The sequence below is a fragment of the Corvus moneduloides genome, chromosome 7 (assembly GCF_009650955.1).
Source record: "Corvus moneduloides isolate bCorMon1 chromosome 7, bCorMon1.pri, whole genome shotgun sequence".
NCBI classification, from domain to species: Eukaryota; Metazoa; Chordata; class Aves; order Passeriformes; family Corvidae; genus Corvus; species Corvus moneduloides.
In genome coordinates, this window is record NC_045482.1 from 5,753,954 (window position 1) to 5,779,821 (window position 25,868).

Genomic DNA, 25,868 nt, shown 5'->3' on the forward strand with positions numbered 1-25,868 from the left:
CATCTTGGATGGCTCCACTTTTGCTTGGAGTGGAAACACAACCGAGCAGGGAAGACACAAATCTCTGGTCTCCAGCAAAATCACAGGCAAGTGCCCCATGTCCCAGGTGAAGGCTGGTATCCCTTGGATTTTTCATCCTTCTTCCACAGCTCATGGCGGTTGGTCGTGGATGCTGCCTCGTTGCTGCCTGCCTGCTGCCTGCCTGTGGCACACATGGAAGGCTGGCAGCTCTGCCCTTCTCCTGGGACTACCCAGATATGCTTTCTGGAAGGCTGTAGAAGAATAGATGTGCTTGGGGCTAATCCAGTATACTTGCTCTGCCAACATTTGCAGCATGTATCAATTCTACCTGAAAAGCATAGACTGTTTCTTGCCTTTGATTCTGGACAGTGCTGTACCCGTTTGGCCAAATTTAGAAATATATCTTCTGAGAGAAGGCACAACCACCCCTCCCCCCACCAGGTTTGGGAAAAATAAATTTTCCTCGAAGGAAAGTGAATGAGATAAAACTATTTATTTACCAAACACATGGGAAAAGGAAAATAATACTAAATAATAAAATCTCTCACTGTGGAGAAAAAAACCTGGGAAAAAGTGTTAGAGTCCTCCCTTTGGTCTCCTCGGAGCTGGGGCTTGGCCCAGGGCCAGGCCTTCTGTGCCCAGTGGAAAGTCCTCCTGATGTGCTCTGAGGTTGAAGCAGTCCAGCAGAAAAGGGAGAAAATACGAAATTCCAGGGAAGGAAAAGCAAAGTTCAACTTTCAGTCTCTCTCCGGAGAAAAAAAGAAACTGAACAACTGGCCAAAAGCTGACTGGAAAGCAGCCAGCTGGGTGCTTCCTCGCTTCCCTGCCGCAGCTGGGGAAAAAAAAGTCCCTATCTCTAGGTGACCTTGAACAAGCTGCAAACTGCTTTGAAAGTTTTGCTCAGTTTTCCTTCCACCTCTAAGGCTCAGTTTAAAGGCATAGAAAGGCACAAGAATTAGTTTCTGGGCATAGGGCAGCGATACGGGATACACATCATAAGGTCACCCCAAGACAAGTGCTCCCTCCCAGGACTGATAATTGTTTCCCTTTTTCCCTTTCCCCCCTGTATTTGTACAGTCAGACTCTGATTCCAGACTGAGCGGCTCTTTAGGGTACTTCTCCCATGCTCCCTGTGCCATGTATCACCCTGGAGTCCTTCTCTGTTTGCCTTCTACTTTGATGTGATGCTGATTTGCAGGAGGTAGCAAAGTTGGGCAGGGTCCTGTATGCACAGGAATTCTGTTGCCCAGAGCAGCTGTGGCTGCCCCATCCCTGGAAGTTTTCAAGGCCAGGTTGGACAGGGTTTGGAGCAACCTGGGATAGTTGAAGGTGTCCCTGCTCATGGCAGGATTTGGAATGAAATGAGCTCTAAGATCTCTTCCAACCCAAACCAGTCTGGGAAGTCTTGATCTGGAACTTTCATCACTTACTCATTAATTCTTCCTCTCTAAAGAGTTTCAGATTTGTCTTGCTGGGAGATTCTTTGGGGCTACTTTGTGTAAATAACCTAGTAGATAAAATAGGTGTAAGTATTTCAACTCTCATTTGTCTTGTTTTCTTTGGCTATCAGGAACAACTTTAATACTCAACAAATTATGTTAGGTTATCTGAAAAGCTATTTAACAATTTTTATTGAAAATTAAAATTAATGTATGAGTTACCTCCCAAGATCTCAGCCCTTGAGGGGCGAATACGTCAAAACTGTTTGATTTAGTCTTGAGTCACTGTTTTGATACATTCACAAGGTTTGGTCCAGTTGCCCTCTGATGTGGTTTTTTTGTTCAAGGGGGACCTTATTGCTCCCTACAACTCCCTCACAGTAGGTTGTAGCCAGGTAGGGATAGATCTCTTCTCTCAGATAACAAGTGACAGGACCAGAGGAAATGGCCTCAAGTTGTGCCAGAGCACATTTAGATTGACTAGTAGGAAAAATTTCTTCACTGCAAGGGTGGCCAGGCACTGGCACAGGCTGCCCAGGGCAGTGGTGAAATCACCATCCCTGGAAGTGTTCAAAAGGCTTGTAGATGTGGCACCTGGGAACATGATTCAGTTGTGAACATGGAGGTCCTGTCTTAACAGCTGGACTTGATGATCTTAGAGGTATTTTCCAACTTTAGTGATTCTATGATTCCATGTGCAAGTAACGCAGACCACAGGTCCTAACATGTGCCTGGTCATGCCAGAATCTTCCCTCTCTCCCGCTCTCCTCCTGCCCTATCCAAAATCATCTGGGTGTTTCCCTTGCTTGCAGCGTTAAACTCTGGGATATATTACAGTTTCTTGAGTATGAAGGTGGTTGAGTGCCATTTCTGCACAACATGGCTAAAAAATGTCTAGTACTCTGTGATGGTAAACACTCTGCCCACACACCTGAGTGGTGAAGGCACTCAGGCACTCAGATTTTACAGCGTAAGTGTGATTGGTGGTGTGGGTTTGTTTTTGTGTGGGTTTTTTTTGGTTGTTGTTTGTTTTTTTCTTTATGTGGTGTTTTTTTTTTTTTTTTGTTTTTTTTTTTTTTTTTTTTTTTTTTTTTTTTTTTTTTTTAGCATAAAGTAACTTGATACTGAGTAACACAAGGAACTGCTGTGGAAGGGACAGTTTAAGTCAGTCTTTTGTGAGAGAGATCCTTGACAGCCAGTTGCGTTCAGGATCCTGAGGAAGGCTTTCAGGATCTCAGAAGACTGACGGGAAGTCAAGGTGCATCAAAAGTTAGCTTGAAGTTCTTCAAATCCGCTCGTATTTTAGTAGGAGAAAAGCAGAAATGTGACTGTAAAAGTGAAATGTAACACTTTCATATTCTTAGAAGTCCAGCAGCTTGTTCTTCGTAAAACATTGCAGAGATGAGACACAGATGTCAAAAATCCTGGAAGTCTCCACTATGGAAATGCAGACTGTCAGTGAGGCTTGAGTCACAAATATGGGATGCTTCTAGTTTAGCTTGCTGGTGCTATGCTCCCTCCCTCTCTGGGACAGCCTCAGAGTGGGCCTCTGTGGGGAAGAAAACTCACTTTAAGATGCAGGCACTGTTTTTTTGGCTCCCTGCTGCACTGGGGCACTTGGTGTCTTTTCCTTGGCTGATGTGGTAGGGTGAGAGCCACCATATGTCCAGACTCCATGCTGTGGTCTAGTCCTATCCCTGCATCGCTCCTCTGTGGTCTCCAGCTCTGCCCAGAGCACAAAATTAATATCATACATAGAGAAGCAGCAAGAAAACAACTGGCCTGGAAACATGTTTTCCAGCTAACCCAATCTTTTGTTTGGAAAACAGTATGATTCAGGTTTCTTTCACAGTCTTCTAACTGTCCCCGGAGTTCCTGTAAGGTGCAAGTTAAAGCTAAAGGATTAAAGAGCTCTAAAACTCTTCCATGTTACATGCATAATGTATATTTTAAAAATAATATTAAGCCAGGTAAAAAGGCTGTTAGTGGGTGCCCTGGCTTTGGGTGCACATGTGCAATCCATGATTTTTGTTCCTCTGGTGTAGTTTGTGCTTTCTGGCATTTTGTGCACAGCACATGCCGTTTGTGCTGTATCTCCCATGGGTGAGCTGCAGGCTGATGGAGAATGGTTGGCTTTGGGATTCATGTCAAAGGATAGGCCTGGAATTCCCCCTCTGCCCTCATGAGACTCCACCTGCGGTACTGTGTCCAGGTTTGGGGTCCTCAGCACAAGAAAGACATGGGCCTGTTAGAGTGGGTCTAGAGGAGGCCTTGAAGATGCTCCAAGGGCTGGGGTCCCTCTGCTCTGGAGACGGGCTGGGAGAGCTGGGGTGTTCAGCCTGGAGAAGAGGAGACTCTGGGGAGACCTTAGAAGCCCTTCCAGTGCCTGTAGGGGCTCCAAGAAAGCTGGAGAGGGACTTCAGGCAGGGGCCTGGAGGGAAGGAGAAGTGGGAATGGCTTCCTACTGACAAAGGGCAGCATTAGATGGGATATTGGGAAGCATTCTTGGCTCTGAGGGTGGTGAGGTCCTGGCACAGGTTGCCCAGACAAGCTGTGGCTGCCCCATCCTTGAGGTGTCCAAGGCCACATTGGACAGAGCTTGGAGCAACCTGGTCTGGTGGTCTCTGTCCTGCAGGATGTCCCCTTCAGGTCAGGGGTTGGAACAAGATGGTCTTTTAAGGTCCCCTCCAACCCAAACCATTCTGAGACTGAAATGTGCACAAACAGTGACTGTGTTAAGCCCTGTTTCCAGCATGTGCATTTTACCTTGGTGAACTCTTTTTACTGAAGTTGCAGATCCCTCTTCTACTGTTTTATCTTCATCTTGGGGCAACAAACTGCAATCAAATTGCCTCTCATCAAGAAAATTGAAGAAATTTGTTGTCTGGGCTGCATAAGATGCTTTTTCCTGCAGTGATTTGTGTGTGGGTATGTCTTTGCCTCTTGGATCTTGTCAACAGGGGGGGTGGTTTAAATCTCCGTCATGTCACTTGTCTTTTGTCAGGTGCTGAGAGGTAACACTTAGCCTCTCTGTCTTCTGCTGTTAAATCCAGGAATAAATCACATTGGTTCTTGAGGCTGCAGACATGATCTGGGAGCTCCCAGTGAAGGGTGTATCACTGCAGGCATGGCTTAGTATGGGCACTTCATCCCACCTTTGCTAATTCTCAGTCTGTCTCCCAGCTTTGTCAGTAATCTATTGTTACACCAGGAGGCTGCCGGCAGTGGCACAGCCGTCCCAACCTGTCTTTAAAAGCAGAGGTCTGGGAATAAAGTGCCTTGTTCTGGCACTCCTGAAGCAATAAACTTTATTTAAGGACTGTGGAGAGTGAATTCCCATGGTAACAGCCAGAGAAGATACTCACATGTCCTTAATGCACAACATAATCTCATGGTTTTGAACACTTAAACTTGAGTGATAATTATTTGGCATCTTTTATTAAACATTGATTTCTGAGGCTTTTTTCTGAAGACTAATGCTAAGTACGAAGTGTTCACATGCATCTAATCTTTGCCCTAGGGTGGGAGTAAGACTGAAAATAATTAAGTCTGCCTTGTTGTGAAGGCTGGAAAATATCGCTGCTGTTCAAAGGAAGAAAGATTTGCATTCCTCTAGTATGTGCTGCACATCTGTAGAACAAGTTTGAAGGACGTTTTACAGTTATTTTTTTGGAATGTGTTAACCTGAAAACCCTGGTTGGTCACCATAGCATTGAGAAGGGCTTTCAGCAGTTTTAACAGTAGGTGCAGAAACATCTGTTCCAAAGTGGGGCATTTCCCAGTGTCAGAATTGGTCAGTGTGGTGGGATGGGTGGGTTGTCCTGTCTCTGCTGCTCTTGTAGCCTAAATTTTGTCCACAATTTGTCTGTAGTAAAAAGTAACTTTTATTTTCTTTTTTTAGCTGTTGTCTAAAAAGTACTAATACCAAGTGGAGAAATTAAAACTGTTTTCTTGAATTCTGTTGCCTTTTAAAAGCTGCTGCTTAGTCTGGAGGTTGCACTGTTGGACTATTTTAGTTTGACTAATGTTTAAAGCAGCTAAATGAGTAATGTAAATGTTTAAACACTAGCTGTAGTGAAATCAACAACAAGATTAAAGCCTAAGTTCCCCTGAAGACATTTACGGTAATTTTACTCATGTGAATAATTCCTTTGGCTTCAATCACGTTCTCTTCTAAGATAACTGCTCTTATACATGGGATGATCCTGTAAGAAGGTGTGGCATTAAAACCTTTGATTTTGCAATGATATTGTTTCAGTATCAAAATTTTGTATTGAGGCTTTGGGATGCCAAATGTACCAGTAGAGCAGTGAACATAAGTTTTCAAACATAGGAAATGGGAAAATTAAAAGTTAGAAGTGAAGAGTTTCTTGCTGATACTATGGGAATATGTGAAACCATTTCTGGTGAGACAGTGTTTGAAAAATAATTTACTGTGTTTCTTCCTGAACAGTTTTTGAATAATTGGGTGTTCTAGAATAAATGATGAACATACTTTTGTTTGATACCTGCAGTAAAAGCAGTAAAAGCTTGGATATTACTTGATGGAGTAGCATTCTCTTTTTTTTTATCCATGGATTCCTGTTGCTTAATAGCTGCTGAATTTTCATAGCTTTTGAAGTGTCAGTGAACTTTGTTTCAATGTCTTGTGTATAAAAAGTACCTGTTTGTAAGTTCAAAAAGAGTTTGTTTTATATCAAGGGAAGGAGAAGCACTTGACAGCTTGTATCATGTATAAACTGTGCTTCTTTTTCCGATTGCAACATATATATCCTTTTTTTTCCTAAACTTTTTTTTTTCATTGTGGCGCTCACTTGCTAGTCTTTCTTAATTTACTTCAGAATTTTAAATGAGCAGTTCAAAAGGGCTGTAGGGAATGGGGGTTGGGTTTGGGCTATTATATCTTTAATTCAGACTGATAAACTGAAGTAAGTACATCATAGATGTCAAATTGTTTCTTTGTATTTAGGTGGAAAATGTTTTCAGAGGAAAACTCAGTTCTGTAGTTGTGCTGTTGAACTGTGTCTATAGTTTATGGCGGAGACTCATGACTTGGTGTATGAAAAAACATGTCACAGAATATCCTGCCTTGGAAGGGGACCCACAAGGATCCTTGAGTCCAAGTCCTGGCCCTGCGCAGGACACCCCAAGAATCCCACCATGTGCCTGAGAGCACTGTCCAAACGCTTCTTAAACTCTTACTGGAGGCTCACAGTATTGTTTTCTGGGATCAGGAACAAAGTCTTGCTTGAAGGCATCTCTTCCTCAAATTCCGTGAGTGACTTTTATACAAGCAGATAGTGATAGGGCAAGGGGGAATGGTTTTAAACTAAGAGAGGAGAGATTTAGATTAGGTGTTAGGAAGGAATTCTTCCCTGTGAGGGTGCTGAGGCCCTGGCACAGGTTTCCCAGAGAAGCTGTGGCTGCCCAGTCCCTGGAAGCATTCAAGACCAGGTTGGATGGGGCTTGAAGTGTCCTGGACTATGGCAGGGATTGGATTGAGGTGAGCTGTAAGGTCCCTTCCAACCCAAACTGTTCAACACTGGATTTAACATATATGTGGTTTTTGTCATGCACCAGCAGTTGAGATGCCTCAACAGATTACTTTCCTTTTTCAACACGAGAGAAGTAAAATAAATAGGAAAGTAAATATGTAAAGATTGGACCTGGTGGTTTTTTATCCTGACTATAGGACTGGTGCTGAGTGATGAGTGCCTCCAGGTTGTTGCCTTGGTGTTTGGGTGATTTTTTTGCAGGTTTATGTCTTGAGGTGGTACCTCAGATGTCTGTTTTGATTGTCATTGCCTTGAAACATTTTCAGCTGGTCTTTAAAAAGTTAGTATTTGAAGGTATTCCTAAATGGCCAACATGTGATGATTTTCAAGTATCCTTTGCTGCCCAGGGAGAAATCATGGGCATGTTTCTGAACTTTTTAGGGTAAATTAACTCAAATGTGACATGTAAGGGACAAAGAACTGGTTAATTGAATTTTTTGGAAGGTAACAATATGGAGATGTTGTGGCTAAGTGCTGAGCTCCTGGAGGAGCCCCTTCTTGCAGGCTCTCCCTGCAGAAGGTGTTGGGGAAGCATGTCATGACTTGAACAAGCCCCAAAATACTCATTTGCCACTGGGCAGAGCCAGGTAGGACATGCTGAAGATCAGAGGTTTGTTCCTGGCTTTTGTAACTTAGTGTTATTTTCCTTTCTTTGCTATTTAGAATTTTTACTGGTTTAAGGTGTTACAAGTCTCAGTTTTTCCTCCACCTGTCTTTACTGCTCATAATATAACAAAAATAATTACTAAAATAAGCTTTTTTTCCCTAGTTTTGAATCCTGGCTGGTTCTTTCTCTGTAAAACTCACTGCAGCTGTCAATATATAAGGATTTTTGGTACTCAGTGGTAAACTTAAGAGTCTAAATTTTCATGGATTGTTTTTCATTTGTTAGAGAATTATCGACTGGAGTAATGTTGTGTATAAGGAAGATAATATGAAATATAAAGTAACTCAATGATATACTGAGATAAAAACTATTAGTGTGTTTTCTCAGCATTAATTATAACTTTAAGCAATGCTCACGTAAGAAGAGAATTGTCAAGCTTGTTTTTAAAACACATTTTTGGTGGCTTTTGCTGCAAATATGAGATTTTCACATCACACCTAATTTATAGCTTGTATTCCAAGAGTTTGGAAGTTTTTATTGTCGATATGGGACGACTAGGTTGGGACTTCGACTCTGAACTGAGTAATCTGGGCATTTTTCCTGCTTTATGCTAAGACCAATGTCGTATTTGAATTAATCTTTTTATTTTTATTGGAAGATGCCAGCATGAAGTATTGGGAAATTGAAATGTCTTTAAAAAAAAATAAGCTGGGATGAATTGATGCAATATGCTAGTATGTGGACTTTAAATATTGTGTCAGATCCCTTTTTGACCAAACCAGTTTAAGACCCGAGATGTGTATCTATTGGGTTGTGTTGTATAGCTGTGCTCTGTGTAACTTGAATTCAATGCAGGTTTCTGCAGGGTACCAGCACCCTCTCGTGGGCTGTGATTGTGATTTTGGAACCATTTTAGAATAGTCTTATCTTCACACTGGTAAGGCCCCATCAATATTTTTTTAGATCTAGGAGGTTATCTGTTAAATTAAAGCTGTCTGTTCTTTATCCAACAGCTGTGCCTATTTGTGGAAATAAAATTTCTCACAGCATCCCTGTTATCCTGTATCCTCCTTAGAATAAGAATCACAAACCAGTTTGGTTGGAAGAGATCTTAAAAATGGGGGTGTGTGTGTTTTACCCTACATCTACCAGTTGTTCTCCATCCCACTGCTGGTAGTTGAGGGATTTTCCTGTTTTGCAGGAGAATACAGACTAGTGTCAGTGTTATCAAGAAACTGGTGTTTGGAAAGGGGGTTGTTGTATGAGGGGCCATTTTTATGGATTAAAATCAATCCCTAAAAATAAAAACAGAAGATCTAAATTAAAAAAAATCTAACAAGATGAGAACTCTGGATTTGCTTTCAGGATAAGTTGGCTGTGATAACACAAGTTTATTTTGGTTTTAAACCATTATTTACCACATTTTTTCTGACTCTCTCTCCTAGAAGGTGCAGAGATTGCAGATTGGGTTCTACTACATAACTGCTTGTACCTCAGGGATGTTTCATGACCCCCAGTATTAGGAGCCTTGAGTCTTAATTCCTTTTTCTTAAATTTTTTTTTTTTTTTTTTAACCAGCCAGGAATGTCGAGAATGGTCTGTCCCCCTCTCTTTGCTAGGGTTACAAAGGACTTCGCTCTGGGACTGTGTATGTGCAACATGGACTATTTATTTTTAGAGAATCAGAAATTTGTCCCTTTTAAGGTCAGGGGTTGCCATTTGTAATGCTCTTAAATTTTTAGAGAGCCAAACAATTAACTGAGTTTCCTCTTCTTTCAGGTTGCAGAATCAGCATGTCTCTCCAATAGTTAAAAAGGTAAGCACACTATATTTGCAAACATAGAACAGGATTCTCTGTTTTCTTATTGATGCATTTGGCTCATAAGTTGAAGGAGAAGAGACTTCATCTTAATTTATTTGAACACTTATATACTTTATTGTTATATCTATATCTTTTATTTGTAGTTTTACTCTAAATCCCTTCACGATTATTTGATCAGCACAGTTTGAAAATAGAGAGGATATTGGTTAGAAATATCTAAGGGAATGAAGTTGATGCTACAAAAACTTAGTTACCCTTCTGGGTGCAAATTTAATATGTGTGAATATGCAAATGAATGTGTATCCAATACATATTAATAAAGTAAATAGGCAGAGCTGGCAGGTAGGACTTGAGAGTTTGCGGAGTGTTTGAGCAAAGCTTAATAGCTGATTTTGGTGGGAAAAGAGGAAATAAGTCGGATTTGTAAGTCTGTCTCCTAATCCCAACCATCAGCCTACCTGTGTGACTGGCTTTTTATCTTTTTATGAAGTAGCTTCAAGATATCTGAGTCTTTTTTAACCTCCTTTAAAACTATTCTAGATTTTTCTTCCAGTTAGCTATTCTTTTCCTTAGCACTGGATAGCTGTATCAGTTATCTTTTAAATGATGTTGAAAATATTGATATTACTTACTGGGAGGTCTAGGCTGCTCAATTTTCTCTCTGAATAGTTACCACTTTTGCCTTGGAAGCACATTGTAAATACATTTCTGGTAGTCACAGGTATTTGAGGAGTCCTTCAGAAATAAAGTATGTTAAAAATGAGATGTTCAGTCCTAACAGTAAACCAGTAAGGAGGTTACAGACAAAGGAATAAATCTGCAAACATCTGAAGTTATTTCTAATTTGGAGCAGAGGTCTGGACTTCCTTGGTCCAGGGATAGATGCAATCTGAATTATTTGTGTAACAGCAGATGGCGCTGTTGGAATGGCTTGAATAAACTTCAAGCTGAGCAATAAACTCCAGTATGAGGTATATCAGACCTCTTGGGGTTCCCAATGTGCAGCCAGCAGCTCTGGATCTGGAATTTGCTGTGCAGAGCAACTTCTCAGGCTGTAGTTTAGCCCCTACTAATTCTAGCAGTTGCTGCTAATTTATATTCATTCTTGCTGAAGTACACAAAACTAAAAGGAAAACTGCTGTTGGCCTCTAATATTGTCCTTGTGCTTGAAAAATACACAACTTGCTTGTGGGAGCAAAAAACTAAAAAATCTTTGAAAGTGCTTACAAAATACAGTGTATGACTATTTCTTCAAAGAGTATGTAAAGTAAGCTGATAATAGGGGCCAAATCCATAAGTAAATGAGATTTGCAAGGGTGGTTTTGGTGCGTGGAGATTTTAAAGTGATATATATAAAAAAATTTATCATATGATATGTGATGTATATGCATATACTTTATATATATGTAAAATAGGGGCTGCAGCATGGCCTCAAGCCTCCTGCTGCCAGAGGACCTGATGGGAAGGGACTAGAGATGCCACAGCTGCAGGGTCTCCAAGTTGGGCTCACATATCCCTCATCACAAAACTCCATCTATCACAAGCCATAAATCCATGGAAAAATAGACTGGCTTTGTTCCACTGGGTGGCAGAGGGGAGAACTGAGGAGATGCTGAAGTTTTCTACCAGTCTGGCTGTGTTGCTTCTGATCTTGCCTGGGTTAGTTTATCTCTGGGATTTGAGTGGAATATGCTTGAGTTGTTTAGTGTCTCTGCTTTCCTGGTTCAGTGATGCAGGTGAAATGGGAGTATTGCAGATGGGGTAGGTCCCAAATTCCACCTGGGAACTGCTTTTTCTTTGGAGAGAAGGCAGCCCATTTTCTCCTTGATGCCTCAGTGGGTGTCAAATCTGTGAAATACAAGATGTTATGGGATTTACTGCTTCCAGCACACACATTAACGCTGAATGCCATAGTTTTGTTCTGTGTGCAGCATTTACTTCCTTGCACTTGGTTTTCAGCCTGCTTTTGTCTAATCATGTGGACATTATAAATTTAAGGGTATTGAGTATTTAACTTCATACATATTACAGTTTGCTTATTACAGGGTTGTTCAGCCTGGAGAAGAGAAGACAAGGCTCTAGAAAACCTCATTGTGACCTCCCAATACCTAAAGGGGGCTTACAAAAAAGAGGGAGAGTGACTTTTCATGCGGGCAGATAGTGATAAAAGAAGAAGGAATAGTTTTAAACTATAGGAAGAGATTTAGATTAGAAGTTAAAAGGAAATTGTTCTCTGTGAGGGTGGTGAGGCCCAGAGAAGCTGTGGCTGCCCCATTGCTGGAATCATTCAAGAGTAGGTTGAACAGGGCTTAGAGCAACCTGGTCTAGTGGAAGGTGTCCTTGCCCATGGCAGGGGCTGGAAAGAGATGAGCTTTAAGATCCCTTCCAACTCAAACCACTGGTCTATGATTTGATTCTATGATATTTTTTATTTCCTAAAACTGTTAATGTCACACCTGCAGTGGGTCACCAAGTTTCTCTCCCAAGTGCACTGTGTATGTTCTTCAGACAATAGTCAGATTTTAGAGACCTTTTTGTCTCTGCAAAGCTGTCATCCTGCAAGGCCTTGTCTCAGGCCTCCCTCCTGAGTGTTGTACCCTAGTGTCACTGCCTTGGGGAGCAAACGTTGGTTGAGTTAGGAGCTGCTTTTGGGGAGGAGAGCTACAAAAGTGACCTGGAGAAGTCTCTTTTCCATCTTTACAGAAAATTTTGTGAATGATATCTCTGACAGGTTAGGGCAGATAAAGTAATTATTAAAAGCAAAATCACTTTTGACTTCAGATAGCTAATGCAGCAACTCTTCCCCCAGAAGGAAAGAGAAGTACACATTGTTATGTGTCTCTTTCTTAGCTGTGCTGAGAACAACGTGGTAAAAATTTAAGCAGCTGAAGGAATTATGGTAAAGAGCTCAGTAGTTGCACAGAATGCTCTTCGCATTTTACAAAGTGTGCCATTTTCTCAAAGGTGCAAAATGAATTCTCATCCCCCTATGGGGTATTTTTTCCCTTTCTCTCCGTGTCATTATTGTTGTTCCTTCAATGCTGTGTAGATGTAGATACCTCACCCTCCATGTTCTTGGTCTGTCACACACAGCTTATTGTGTATTGAACTGTGAAACTTGGCCTGAAACTGTTAATTGGCCTGCAGAACAGCACACCAAATTAGGCACAGCACTAGTTTGGGGAGTTGCTCTTAGAAGGGACTCATGTCCTCCTGAGTTTCTTGGTGGTGAACATGTGACTGTGGCATGACTATGGCATTGATGGCTTGTTTCTCCGTGGTAAGTTCTTTCTAAATTGTGTCAACTGAGCTCAAAGGTTCCTGTTCCTCTTTCTTCATCCTTAGAAAAGTAGTGTCTAATAACATGGATGCTGAAGTAGAACTTCAGCTCCTCTGAACTGGGGAAGTTTGAAGCTTTTAGTGCTTAGGCTTCAGACAAAAATAATTACAGTCACTCAGTCTCTGCTTTCCATCACCGTCTGGAGATATAAAAGCTGTGATCTGGGGAATGAGTGCCAGCAGGTAGAGCTCCTTGTTAGCCCATCAGCCCAGTTCCAGTGGTGAGCTTGAGCATGTTGGGTTTGGTTAGTGAAGTACTGCTAATTTAAGATGCCAGTGGCAAAGTTTTTCAAAAAATGCCAGCCTGGATAGTTGTCAAAATATGATGGTGCATGTAAGTCATCTACCAGAATTCATCTAGATTCTATAATGTGCTGCATTCCTGATGTACTGAGAAATAAAGGTCTGAGAGCAGCTGGAGGTGACTGGTCAGAGAAATCTCATCACTGTAGTAACACACTGAAGAAACCTGTGGAGCATGCCCCTGTAGGCATTCCCTGCTGGAATGTGCTTTTTTGTCCTGTGAGGTTTAATCTGAGGGTAGGATTAAAGGATAGCTGCAACCCTCAGCCTGAGCTGGTGATCTGTAGGATCTACAGGATCAACATATGTTTTTTGGTCACTGAGATGGGGAGACAGGATGATATCACATTATCCCCTAATGTCACATGTTATGTTTTAGTTTGTGAAAAGGCTGGAAAATACCACAGGTAATGTTGACAATAGGAGGCCTCTTGGTCAGGCCTGGCATAGAAACCCTTGTATGGAAAATCTGTGACTAAAGTATGTTTGAGATTAGCATATTTATGTTCCTGCTATTTCCAAATACATTTTGTGCCTTTTGAGGCAGTGTGTGAAATGTGAACACGAGAAACTGTTGTAAAGGATGCTGAAAGCATTTTGTTTCATGCACTAGGCTGTATAAATATTTCCTTGCTTATGTCTCTCCTTGTTTCTGAGCTACAGGACTGAAGACTTGCCCTCCTTTATTAATAACAAAATAAGGTTAATTGAGCCTTTCCACACGTAGCAGTGAGGATGTCTTTGATCTAGTCTTTCTAAGAGAACTGTCCTTCCTTGCCCCTTCTGTGTGACAAAGGGTTGTCACACGTGCCTCTGGCAGTGGGTAGGGGTGAGCTGCATTCTTCACTCACCTTTGTTCACTGGGCTGTGCACTGGTGTGTTCCAGGGTTCCAGGGGCTGGGTAGAGAGAGCACAGGGATAACCCTCCTTTTGGAAATACGTTCTGCCGCTTTGGGAGGGGGTGAGGAGGTGACACAGGCGGTAGGGGGGTGTGTGGCATCACGTCAAGCCATGGCTCTGGGCATGGGGACCCTCTGCAGCACAGCCCGACTGTGCTGGAAATGCAGGAGGACAAAGCGATCTGAGAGGAAAGGTAGGGCTTGAATTGCTCCATTTAATTGCTGAAACAAAGGAGTTGGTGGAGGGGTAGTGGTGGTGTTTGTAAACATAGTTTTAAGGTGAGGTTTGAACCTCTTTGTTAAGTCCAACTTCAGTGTTAGCACTTTGGATTCATAAGAAATCCAGTTTGTCGGAAATATTTTGAGCAAGATCCATGTTTTATTTCACTTGGCTTTCAAAGTTTGGAAGGAGAGAACTTTTTAACAGATATGAAACTTCTCTAAAACTGCAGCTTTCTGACTTACATTGTTTTCTAACAGTTTTGTGTCATCTGTCAGGTTAATGCCATATTTTGCATATATGCCATTTGCTGAATGTAAAGTGTTGTTAGCTGCTAAATTTCCCTTTCAAGACATATTTAGGTTTTCTCTCAGTAATGAGAATAAACCAAGATAACTCTTAAGGTCTTTCACAACTCTTTTTTGCATGCAGTCGATACCTAGGATAGTCAAACAGAAGAAATGCAGGTGATCTCTAAGTCCTCCTGTGGTGTGTGCTTGCTATAGTTAACATTTACTTAAAAATCTCTCATGTAGTCTCCTGTGAAAATAAAGGCAAATTCTCTTGTGTTGGCTGCTGCATTTTTAGGTACTTCTGATGTTCTTCCTATCTTTGGAAATACTCTACAGGAATTAGACTTTAAAACCAGGCGAGAATTAAAAGTATGCTTTCTCCTGGCTCCAATTAAATTAGCATACATTTAGATGCTGTTTTCCTGTTTGATATGGCTGGCTTTTAATGCATCTAGGAAAAGAAAGGTTTTTGTAGTCAGAACATTTCAGGGTGTGCTGCTATGCAGAATCCCTTGGCTTTGGTGAGTCAGTTTAGGAAAGAGCTGGGTGGAGGTTTGGTGCTCTGTGTTACGAACAAAAAACTCCCCTCTGCTACACCAGCATAGTTCAGTCAAACCCTCAATTTATTTTATCAGTATACCTGAGAGAAAACATGGAGCTGCCTTCTCCCACAGCCCCACTCCACACAGAACGTGCTGTAAGTACACTGACCCAAATCACTTTGTATTTATGGCAGTCATTCCTTATTGCTGTTTTTCAAAGTTTGTTAATCTCTGAACAGCAGTTAAGCTTTTTCCTTTACTCTTACACTTTTTTTCCCAAATAAAAGATTTTTCTAGTGCTGAGAATGTTACTGTAGTTGTGTCCCTTATCTGAGAGCAGGATTTTAGGAGCAAAACGTGAGAGTTTATCATATCTTGGTGTCCAAGGCAGATGCACAGCTTCAGTGAAGTCCTTTTGGAAGGTGTCCTTGCTCAGATGCCAGATGACCATTGCCCAACCTCACGTGAAGGCTTTGTGTCTGTAGGACCTGAGATGTTCCTGGATGTCAGTTGCTAAACTGGTTATTTACAGGCAGTGAATGTGTTTATTAATGCAGTTTTGCTGCTCGAATAAAAGTTTGGAAGGTCAAAGAAGTCAGAAATGCTGTTCCTTCTTCAAAGTGAAATGATAACTGAATCAGTAATGTTTTCAAAAGTAACCAAGCATGCCTTGGCAAGAGAGGAAGCTTTTTTTTGTAGTGAGCAGCCCAGGCTCAGAGTCCATTTTGTGAAAGAATCTCCCCTCTCTTTCTGAAAGCATACATAGATCCTATTTTATATGGAAGGACTTTGAAAAACGTTTTTTCTTCTTATCAAATCCTCTACATTTGAAAGCCAGGTGGGAAAAAAACCCATGGATTCCATTGGGAGGAAGTTTGGAAGATAAATGTGTATGCAGAGTACTGAGTTCATTCTCTCTGCCCAGCTCAGTACTGTCTCCTACACATTATTCGTAGAATCATACCATGTTAAGGGGTTGGGATGGACTTTAGAGATCATCCAGTACCAGCTGTGGGCAGGGACACCTCCCACTAGAGCAGGTTGCTCAAGGCCTTATCCAGCCTGGCTTTGAACAGTGCTGGGGTTGGGGAACCCACAACATTTCATACTGTTTAAATATCTAATTCATTCTCTTCCAAGTATTTTTGACTTGAAGTGGGTGGTTGTTAGCAATTAGTTGTAATGGAAATAGTTGTATAAGACACACAGAGTCTTGTAGTGATGTGCTTAGAGTAAGGGAGGCTTAGCAGGCTGCCTTGGGAAGTGGTGGAATCACCATCTCTGGAATTGCTCTGGAAACAAACAGACATGGCATTTCATGCTTTAGTTTAGTGGGGGCATGCTCTTACTCAGTAAAAGGCTGGACTTGATCTTGAAGGTTTGAAGTCAGTGGTTCTATGACCCTTAGGTTCTTTACCAGAGTGATCTGCTGGTGCAGTTGTGGGGACTGGAGAGAGGAGCTGAGTGCTGCTAACTGTACTCATGTATTTTTTTATAAAGAAAGGATTAGGGAAAAAGGTGATCATTCTTTATTTGCCAAGAGTAGTCTAACTCTTAAACATATATGGTTAAAGCTTAAAACAGAGCTTAGTGTCATTTGGCTGCATTAATACTGTAGGGTTGCATCTCTTAGGTGGCTTAGGGCTCTTCTGTTAACTGTCCTTGGCTGTTAATCTTCCTTGATGCTTCCTGAATCTGTTTTAGCACAGTTACTGAAATTATTTAAAAAACCTCCAAAACGATACAGATATTTATGCAAATGGAGTTTCTGTTTGCTTCTGCTTTTAGCAGAGAGGAGCTTGCCTTTTCTCTCCTTCAGGCTGTAGGGTGAGTTGCTGAGCCCAGGCTGATCACCCAGCTCCTCAGGAGGGTTTATCCATGGTGTGGAAGTGAGGGGCAGCTCTACAGCCTTTTTCACTTCTGGCTTGGCTCAGGGAGCACACTCATCACCTTGGTAGGAGTTAAACCAGGAATTGTTCAAGTCTTTTGTCCTTGAGTACAAGGTTGCAGGAGTAACTGGAGCAGGTGTGATGTGCTAATTAAGGTGATAATTATTTACAAGTCCTATTGATTACAGTCAACTAATATCCTCTTGTTACAGTGGAGTGTGCTGATGCTGTGTAATGCAAACTCTCAGGGGTTGGGCAGAAGGGGTTATAGTGGATGGGGTGACATCAGGTGTGTGTTCAGTCACTAGTGGGGTTCCACAGGGGCTCCATCCTTGTCCCTGTGCTCTTCAGCATCTTAATAAACAGTCTGGAGACAGAAATCAAAGGAATACTAAATAAGTTTGCTGCCAGTACTAAATTGGAAGGAGCTGTTGACTCCCTCAAGGGCAGAAGGGCCCTGTAGAGAGACCTTTACAAATTTGAGGGCTGGGCAGTCACCAACCGTAAGAAGTTTAACAAGGGCAAGTGCTGGATTCTGCACATGGGGTGAGGCAACCCTGGCTGTGTGTACAGACCAGGAAATGAGAGGCTGGAGAGCAGTACTGTGGAAGGGACCTATGGGGCTCCTGGCTGATGGCAAGTTGAGTAGGAGTCATCAGTACCCTGGCAGCCAGGAGGGACATCAGGCACAGCATCGCCAGCTGGGCAAGGGAGGAGATTGTCCTGCTTGCTCTGGGCTGGTGTGGCCTCACCTTGAATCCTAGCACAGGTTTGAGCACTACAATACAAAAAAGACATGAAGCTATTAGAGAATGTCCAAAGGAGGCTGCGAAGAAAGTGAAGAGTCTGGAGGGGAAGCCATAGGAGGAACAGCTGAGGGCACTTGGCTTGCTCAGCCTGCAGGAGAGAGGGTCTCTCCCTGTGGGGAGACTTCGTTGTGGTCTTCATCCTCCCACTCTGGCCTTCGACAGCTTGGGGCTGCATCTTTCAGTCACTGACAATCATCTCAGTTTTAGGAGGGATCTTTGGTCAGGATTTACCCAAACAGCTCAGTGCCCAGGCTGCTGCTTTTAAAGGACATTCAATACTTTACCTTACAAGTTGCTACCTTAAAGCCTAAATATCCCCTCCCTGTTTTCCAGACAGAAGCAGTCTCCGCCAGCCAAGAAACCAGCAAAGATATTTCGCAATGGATGTAGACGATGAAGAAAACATGAGTAAGATGTGTTTATTTACATAGTAATAAACTAATAGTTTCTGAAAGTGATTTTTTTTTTCCCAAGCACAGGGGCGACTGCAAAGAAACTTTGGATGCGGAAAAGACAATACTTAAATGTGGTGAAGAAGGGTGAATTGGAGCTTTTGCATTAACAGTGTTTTAAATATGTTAATATAATTACACCTTCTGTATTACACTTTATACCTTAGATTTTTCTTACAGCAGCTGACTAATAAAATAAAATATTTCCCTGTTTTGAACCGGCAGTGAGGAAGGGAGGGATAATAGCAGTAGTGCCCATGCCAAGGGTTAAGTACTGGTAAGGAGTGAGTGGTAAGATGAAGGGGATGGAGTTGAAGAGTACAATATGATGGAGGGAAGGCAGAAACGGAGAAAGGACAAGGCAAAGGAGGAGCTGGAAGAGCTCTGTGTAGGTCTCACATAGCCTGATGATTCTCTTTAGATGTTGATTGTCCCAACCCTGAACTACTGAATTATTAAAGTGATTTTAAAGCACAAAAATAGTCAAATAAAGAAATCATCTTGATGCATACTGATGCAGCCAAGTGTGTGAGTGCTAACTCTGGGGTATAATCAAGGTCTCATAACTTGTGAGAAAAGTATTCTCATTAAACCATTCTAAAATATTTTTACTGTTATTTGCCTTTCAGCTATCTATTTCTTTTTGTGACTCAGAGAATTGTTCTGTTGCTGCTATGCTGTGCCTGACTGTAAATAATTGTATATTATGTAATAACAAATGTGCTTCTTTTTCCCTCAAGTGGCAGTGGCTAAAGAGTGCATCTGGCAAAGGTGACAAAGCCCAGCAATTGCTTTGGAGCGGAAGAGTTTTAATTCAGTCTACAGGAGTTACAGAAAAATTTTAGGGGGAGATGAGGAAGTTAGATCATTGTGTTAAAAATAAAGCAAACAAACCCAAACCAAAAATCCTCACCCTGCCAAAAAAACCAAAACCAAAGCGAAAATTATTACCTGAAATAAAATTAATCTTTTTTCCTTAGTGAAACAGTGAACTCAACTGGAATATGCTTGGTTTAATTTTCTTTTCCTTTATATATAAGAAATTACTTCAAATGGATGTTTTAGCTGTTTCTAAAAGTGGCCTCCCTAAGGAGGCCATCAAAAAGTAGTGTAATTGGGTAATTCACATAAGATTTTTATTTTTGATAAAGCATCCCTTTTCTCAATAATGGTATAGCTCAGCATGAATAGAAGGTGCCTTCCTGAGCTGGAGAAATATAATCTCTTTATAGGGGCATTCTTTAATTCCGTGTCATTAAGCAAAACACTAAATTTTTGTCACCTTCTGGGTTTTTTTGTGTTAGTGCATCATTATGGGAAACCATTCAAGGACTTTGTTATTTTGTCAGAAGCCTGGCTCAGTGGAACTGTTTAGGGAATGCATTTGTTTAACTTCAGTTTTGAGATGTCAGAACCTTGGCTAAGCCCGGTTCATACAAAGTGCAAGATGATCTTCCTTTGTGTGCCCACGCAAACATAATGAATTTGAAATGTTAAATCATCTGATGGGGGGGGAAGGAGGGAGAAATCAAAGTTTAAATTTTAAATTTTTAAGTTCTTTGCTTTGATTTGTGCAGAGATACATGTTTTTTAAACTTTTAATCTCTCCTTACTTTTATGTCTCTTAAAATAGTGAAGTGGCATATTAGAAGCCACCTATTAAATATTTTATTACTTTATAACTGCATTTGGGGAAACTTTCTTAAAGGAAGGGAAGGTGAGCCATGCAGTCTTTGTAGCCTGTGGTTGCATAATGAGAATTCCTCTGCAGAAGCCAGAATTAAGATGGTTTTTTTTTGGTTCAGATGAAATATAAGACAGTGATGATGTCTTACATTAATAAATTAATGTCCCTGACAAACAGTGTTTCAGACTTCAATTTTTAGTGTTTTCCTTCTTTATCCTTTGGTCATAGAGATGTGACAAGATATTTGGGGACAGATACAGTTTTTTAGAATGTTTTTATTTGTTTTCTGTCGCTTTGCGTGTCTGGTGTGTCTGCATCACTCTGAACACTTGGGACACAAACATGTGATTCTCCTGACCTTTCTCTTTGATCTGTGTGATCTGTTTGCTCCTTTTTCTAAAAAATGCTCAGAAGAGAGCATGTGGTTTTTTCTGCTTGTTTTTTAATGAAAAAAAAGACTTATTTAGAATTTCCCCAGGCCACTAAATTAGAGCAGCAGTATAAAGGGGTAGCTAGAACCATCTTTTGGTTCAGCTAAGAGTCATCTGAATTTAATTAATTGTGTTCCAGATCAGACAGAGCAGGAGGAGTGTTGTCTCTCAGCAAGCAGGTAATGGAAGGTCCCCAACGGATAAAATATCTTGATGGCAGACACTTTTTAATTACAGGGAATAAACCCAAAAATAAGCCAGCACATCCAGACAGAAGATTTATTTCTTTCCTGGCATGAAAAATTCCCCATGCCTCTTTCCTGCTTTGAGTGTTCTTGTAAGCACTCAGATGAGATCTGGGGACAGGACTGTCCTTCAGCTGAAGTTGTTGGTGTCAGCTATGATTTTTGCTAAGGTGGCTTCCACAGACATCAATCAAATCTCTAATTGAAGCTGCCAGCTATTTTTAATGACTAGAAAATACACCAATCTCATGAAAAATACCCAATTTTTAAATCATGGGTTGTATAAATGTTTAAGAAAACAGGATCTCAATCAAGTGGTTTTATATATGTTAATACTGCATTAAAGCCTTAAATACACAGCAGGTGTGATGGACCTCAAAGGGCTCTCTAAAAAAAGCATTCATTCCTTGAAACATTAGATTTAAAGACTGGAAATACTAGCGATTTCTCTAAAATCATGCACAACATGTGGTGTTTAATATTAGAATCATCAAACTTTAAAATCCAGCAAATAAAACCCAGGAGATGCATTAAGACTAGCAGGTGGAGGATCAAATAACGCAATGGGAGATGTTTTCATGCCATTGGTAATGAAGTGGTGAAGTGCCCTGCTCAGGACATCATGGATGCTATGAGTTTATGGGGTCTTTAAAAGCCATTAGAAAACTTTCTTTGGGGGGAAAAAAAGCACATGTGGCTCCCTGCTATGATCTCTGGGAGAGCCCCAGAGCTGCGAGGCTGCCCTGGGGCGGGTCACTGTGTCCTTATGCTGGTGTGATACCCTCTCCTGGGGTCTGGTGGTCCTGTCACTGATGGGGAACTGGGCAAGGTGAGGAAGAGCCAGGAGCGCCATTCCTAACTTCCCTGGAAGGGTGGCATGCCTGGGGAAGGCATCAGGAAGCGGCTGGCCTGGAGGCATTAGTCTATGTCTGAACATGGACAAGGTTAGAGGTGACATGTCTGACTTGAACAGGTTAAGTTTTGACTAATCTGTGAGATCTTCCCAATCCCTCAGGTAATTAGAGGGCCTCAGCACTGCTGGGCAGGACAGGCTGAGGAAAAGGACCAAAAGCAAACCTTCGCCCTCGGTCTGACAGGGAGGGACCTTTCCTTGCAGTCCAGCAACTCTGTGGGTTCAAACAAGCACAGGTCCTTTTGGTTTGCACAGGAAGTCCTACTTTCCATCACATACTTGGATTTGGATCAACTCCACAGTGTTACCTCCTTTCCTGGTCTGTTGGTTTGACTCAGGATCAGCTCCCTATGTGCATTCTTTCCAAGTTTCTTCCACCCTGCAGATGCTCCAAAGCTAACAAAGCCTAGTAGCTCTCAGGCAAGGAGTAGTTTTCTTTCCTTCTCTCTTAATGAGACAAGGTAAGCGTGCAAGTTTATTTCCTGCTCCCTACAAGTCCTTCCTCCCTTTCAGGACATCGTTTCCCCTACCTGATGAAGGAGTTAGTTCAGCTGCCGTGCTTATATGCAAAAATTACTCTTTTTAATGTTCAGCTGGAGTCTGTTCAACTCCTGTTTTCTTTCTGTGGTTTCCACAGGCACTGGTAGTTTTCATATAAAAAGAAATGAAACCAGAGACCATTAATTAGTATTAATGATTTCTGTTTAGCCTGAAAGTCTTAGTGGTTGATAACAAATACCTGGTGCCACCAGTAAGGGCAGTGTTCCAGAAATGATGTTTTAGATGAGATGTAAGAAGCTCACTGTAAGGAAAGATTTAAAAATGTCCTCCATTGTCCTTAGATTCCTCCACCATAAATTTATATTTTTATGAAGAATATATGCATGAACACTGTATTGACAGTTGTGGCCCTATAGCCTTCGTTCTCCAGGCAATGTTTGTGGTTTGTGGCTGAACAAGAGATACTTGATTAAATCTAGCAGTTTTCTAGCAATTAAATGCTTCAGAATTTCAATTCTTGACCAAATTTAATTGACTTAATTGCACGATCGGTACTGTACAATTCTTTGTTGTGCTGCTGTGCTTTAACAAAATGTGTTCCTACTTTGGCTTTTTCTTTTGATCTTTTTTTTTCCTTCCCTTTTTTCTCTTTGAGCACCGAAAGGAGTAACCTATCGAGCTTTTGCTGGAGGATGTTATAAATGAAAATTTAGTAACCATTCCATCAGCTTTGTAACCTGGGCGAAGTGATGTGTGCATGGTAGGGGATTCTTAGGGAAGACTGAAAAGTGTCACAGGAATGTGTCACTGTGAAAGAGAGCTTCCTTCCACCTTGGTTTGCTCTAATTTCAATGAGCATTTACCACCTTGCATCAGTGTAGATGTAATACAGATCTATTGAAGTTTTGGAACAGGAGAGTTAAAAATACTTGACCTATTAAATTTTCATTCATAAATGCTAATAGAAAGCACAAATAGTTAATTTCCTAAGTTTCTTTATCAGGGTGAAAATGAGGTCTTTGAACTTATAGCAGATTTAATTCCTTAAATACAGCTCTGACAACATTGCCACAACTTATATTTTTGAAAACAAATCATTAAATTAATATTATATTGTCTCCCCTGCCCGCTCATTAAAATATTATCACTATGACTGGGCAGCTTTTGTCACAATTCTGTTGTGCATAGCCTTAGAGAGGATCTCTAGCGATTTTTGGGTTTGTAACTCCATGACTGCAGTTTTCTCAACAAGGAATTACTCTTTGTAAATGATGAATAAGAGATCTTTTTAACAGAAGGCTGTGTGGAAATATGTAGTCTTGTGGCCATGCTGGCACAGTGGGCAGCTGTATTTCCTGAGAAAATTGGGATGAGGTGAAATGAATGTTTAGGAAAGGTATAAAAAAGAACTGAATTTGAAAAATATGGAATAGCTAAACAGAAACAAAAGCATTCAAACACTCTTCAGTCATGGTACCTACCAAAGAGCTGCCTAATTTTTTATTGCTCTGAATGAAGGTTTTATTTATGTAGTTTTTCAATTTAAGCAACTAAAATCACTGAGATAAAAAAGTAACGTGACTAAACTGATAATATAATAGAAATAAATATCTGGCTCAGAGTTGTGGTCTTAAGCATCCATTTTTATTTTACTAATGGCAGTTGTTTGTTTTGTGGGCATATGTTGCTATATATATTTCTGATGTAAAGAATTTTTTAGGCTAAATATAACTTACAAGTAAAAGTTTTGTTCCAGCATAATTAAAATGAAAAAAAAAGTTATAGTGATTTTTTGCTGTACAGTTGTATCAAGTGTGTAGTTTGAAGATTGTGTTAATTCTTGAATTATTGAGAGGTTTGTTACATTATCATCATCTCCAGTTGTATTACAAAAATATTTAACCTGTGAGCACACATCACTTAACCAGTTACAAAGAGAGATAAAGGAATCTATAAATTTTGCATTTACAAGATCCTGCACCGAAGGCATTGTAAGTTACTCTTTCTGGGCACCGCAGGTTCGAGCAGCACCGACATTAAAGAAAACTGCAATGTGGACAACGTTCCCCCGAAGGACAGCGCCGGGCAGGGGCCCGGGGAGGGGACCCTGCTCTCCAACGGTGGTGGCAGCAGCAGCAGGAAGAGACCTCTGGAGGAAGGCAACAATGGCCATTCCAAATTTCGCCCCAAGAAGAGGAAGAAAATGCCTGGCCCTGTTCTGCCAAAGAATGCCCTGATGCAGCTTAATGAGATTAAACCTGGTTTACAATACAAACTCCTCTCCCAGACAGGGCCGGTCCACGCCCCCATGTTTGTGATGGCAGTGGAGGTCAATGGGCAGGTGTTTGAGGGGTCTGGCCCTACAAAAAAGAAAGCCAAGCTTCATGCTGCTGAGAAGGCTCTGCGCTCCTTCGTCCAGTTCCCAAATGCCTCAGAAGCCCACCTGGCCATGGGCAGGACTCTGTCGGTCAACACGGACTTCACATCCGACCAAGCGGATTTCCCCGACACCCTTTTCAACGGGTTTGAGACACCAGTCCCTTCTGATGCTTCCTTTTATCTGGGGTCCAATGGGGACGGGTCCTTTGGCTCGGGCGGGGACTATGGATTGCCATCGTCTGCCATAGCCAGCAGCCTTTCCCAGTCGCCTCTCCCCCCACCCTCACCCTACCCCACAGCCAGTGGGAAGAACCCCGTCATGATCCTCAACGAGCTGCGCCCGGGGCTGAAGTACGAGTTCCTCTCGGAGAGCGGAGAGAGCCACGCCAAAAACTTTGTCATGGCTGTGGCGGTGGACGGTCAGACTTTCGAAGGCTCGGGAAGGAATAAAAAGCTGGCAAAAGCTCGGGCTGCTCAGTCAGCCCTGGCATCCCTGTTTAACATGCAGCTGGACCAGACTCCATCTCGCCAGCCCATTCCCAGCGAGGGGCTCCAGTTACACTTGCCACAGGTGAGAAACCCTTTGGGTGTTGTGGATGGCTTTGTGTAATGAGCAAGAGGAGTCAAGTCATGTGTATTGAATCAGTTTGCACAGCGTTTCTGCTTCCGTAGATATGTGCGTGTATATATACATATATATAATATATGTTTATATGTATTAGGTGATTTATCCAGTTGTAGCTTCTGACAATGTGTATTTTCTTGCACAGAGAAGAGGCTTTGTTTCTGATGTTTTCTACCTTGACCATGTTGCGTAAGAGAGCCCCAGTGCCAGCCTGAATTATGGTTTGTGCTGGGGAAAGATTGAATCACATCTTGCTCATCTCAGGCAGCAAGACTTAGATGGAGTTCAAGTGAGAATTACTGCTTTAAGTGAAGTTGTTATTTGATGCAACAGTTTTTAGCAGAGAAGAAAATCATTCTCTCCTGCAAACAGAAATTGTTGGAAGTCAAGGTCAGATTAAGTGAGGCTGATGCAACTGCCACTGATTTCCAGGGTGTAAACACATTCCATATGCATGTATCCAGGATGTGTGGTTAAATGGCTGTCATCTGAAGGGTTGGGCTCTAGGCAGATGAATTAATATGCATATGGAATTTGCTTAGGCAAGTAAATCTGGCTGAGAAATAATTTGTATCAAACAGTTAGTGAACTAGAGAAAATATCAAATATACTGGACACAGACTAGAAATTTAAAATCACTAGAATGGAGTAATTTTGAATTTTTTTTAATGCAGAAGAATTCTCCTCTCTTTTCTTGTTTATGTATCTTCCCAGTCAAACTACACTAATAATTGTTTGACTACTGTCTTTCTACTGCATCTCTTGGGTCCTTTTAATGATACTATATGCCCATCTAAATTAAAATATTTGCCTGTGAATTCTTTAGTAACTTTCTGTTTTAGAATTTCAAGGCTTTGACCTTTTCTATCTCAAAACCATTGTTCTAGATTTCATTAA

At 41.4% G+C, this 25,868-nt stretch overlaps 1 protein-coding gene across 4 annotated transcripts in view; it reads left to right on the forward strand.

Moving 5' to 3' along the window:
* The window catches only part of ADARB1 (adenosine deaminase RNA specific B1), a 115,587-nt gene that overhangs the window by 60,906 nt on the left and 28,813 nt on the right, over positions 1 to 25,868 (forward strand). For all 4 annotated transcript variants that reach the window (XM_032113724.1, XM_032113723.1, XM_032113726.1 and 1 more), the window contains exons 2-4: positions 9,402 to 9,438; positions 18,072 to 18,146; positions 23,986 to 24,917. In XM_032113724.1, coding sequence (XP_031969615.1) covers positions 18,119 to 18,146; positions 23,986 to 24,917 — 960 coding nt within the window. In that variant the 5' untranslated portion in view covers positions 9,402 to 9,438; positions 18,072 to 18,118. The remainder of the gene's footprint in view (positions 1 to 9,401; positions 9,439 to 18,071; positions 18,147 to 23,985; positions 24,918 to 25,868) is intronic.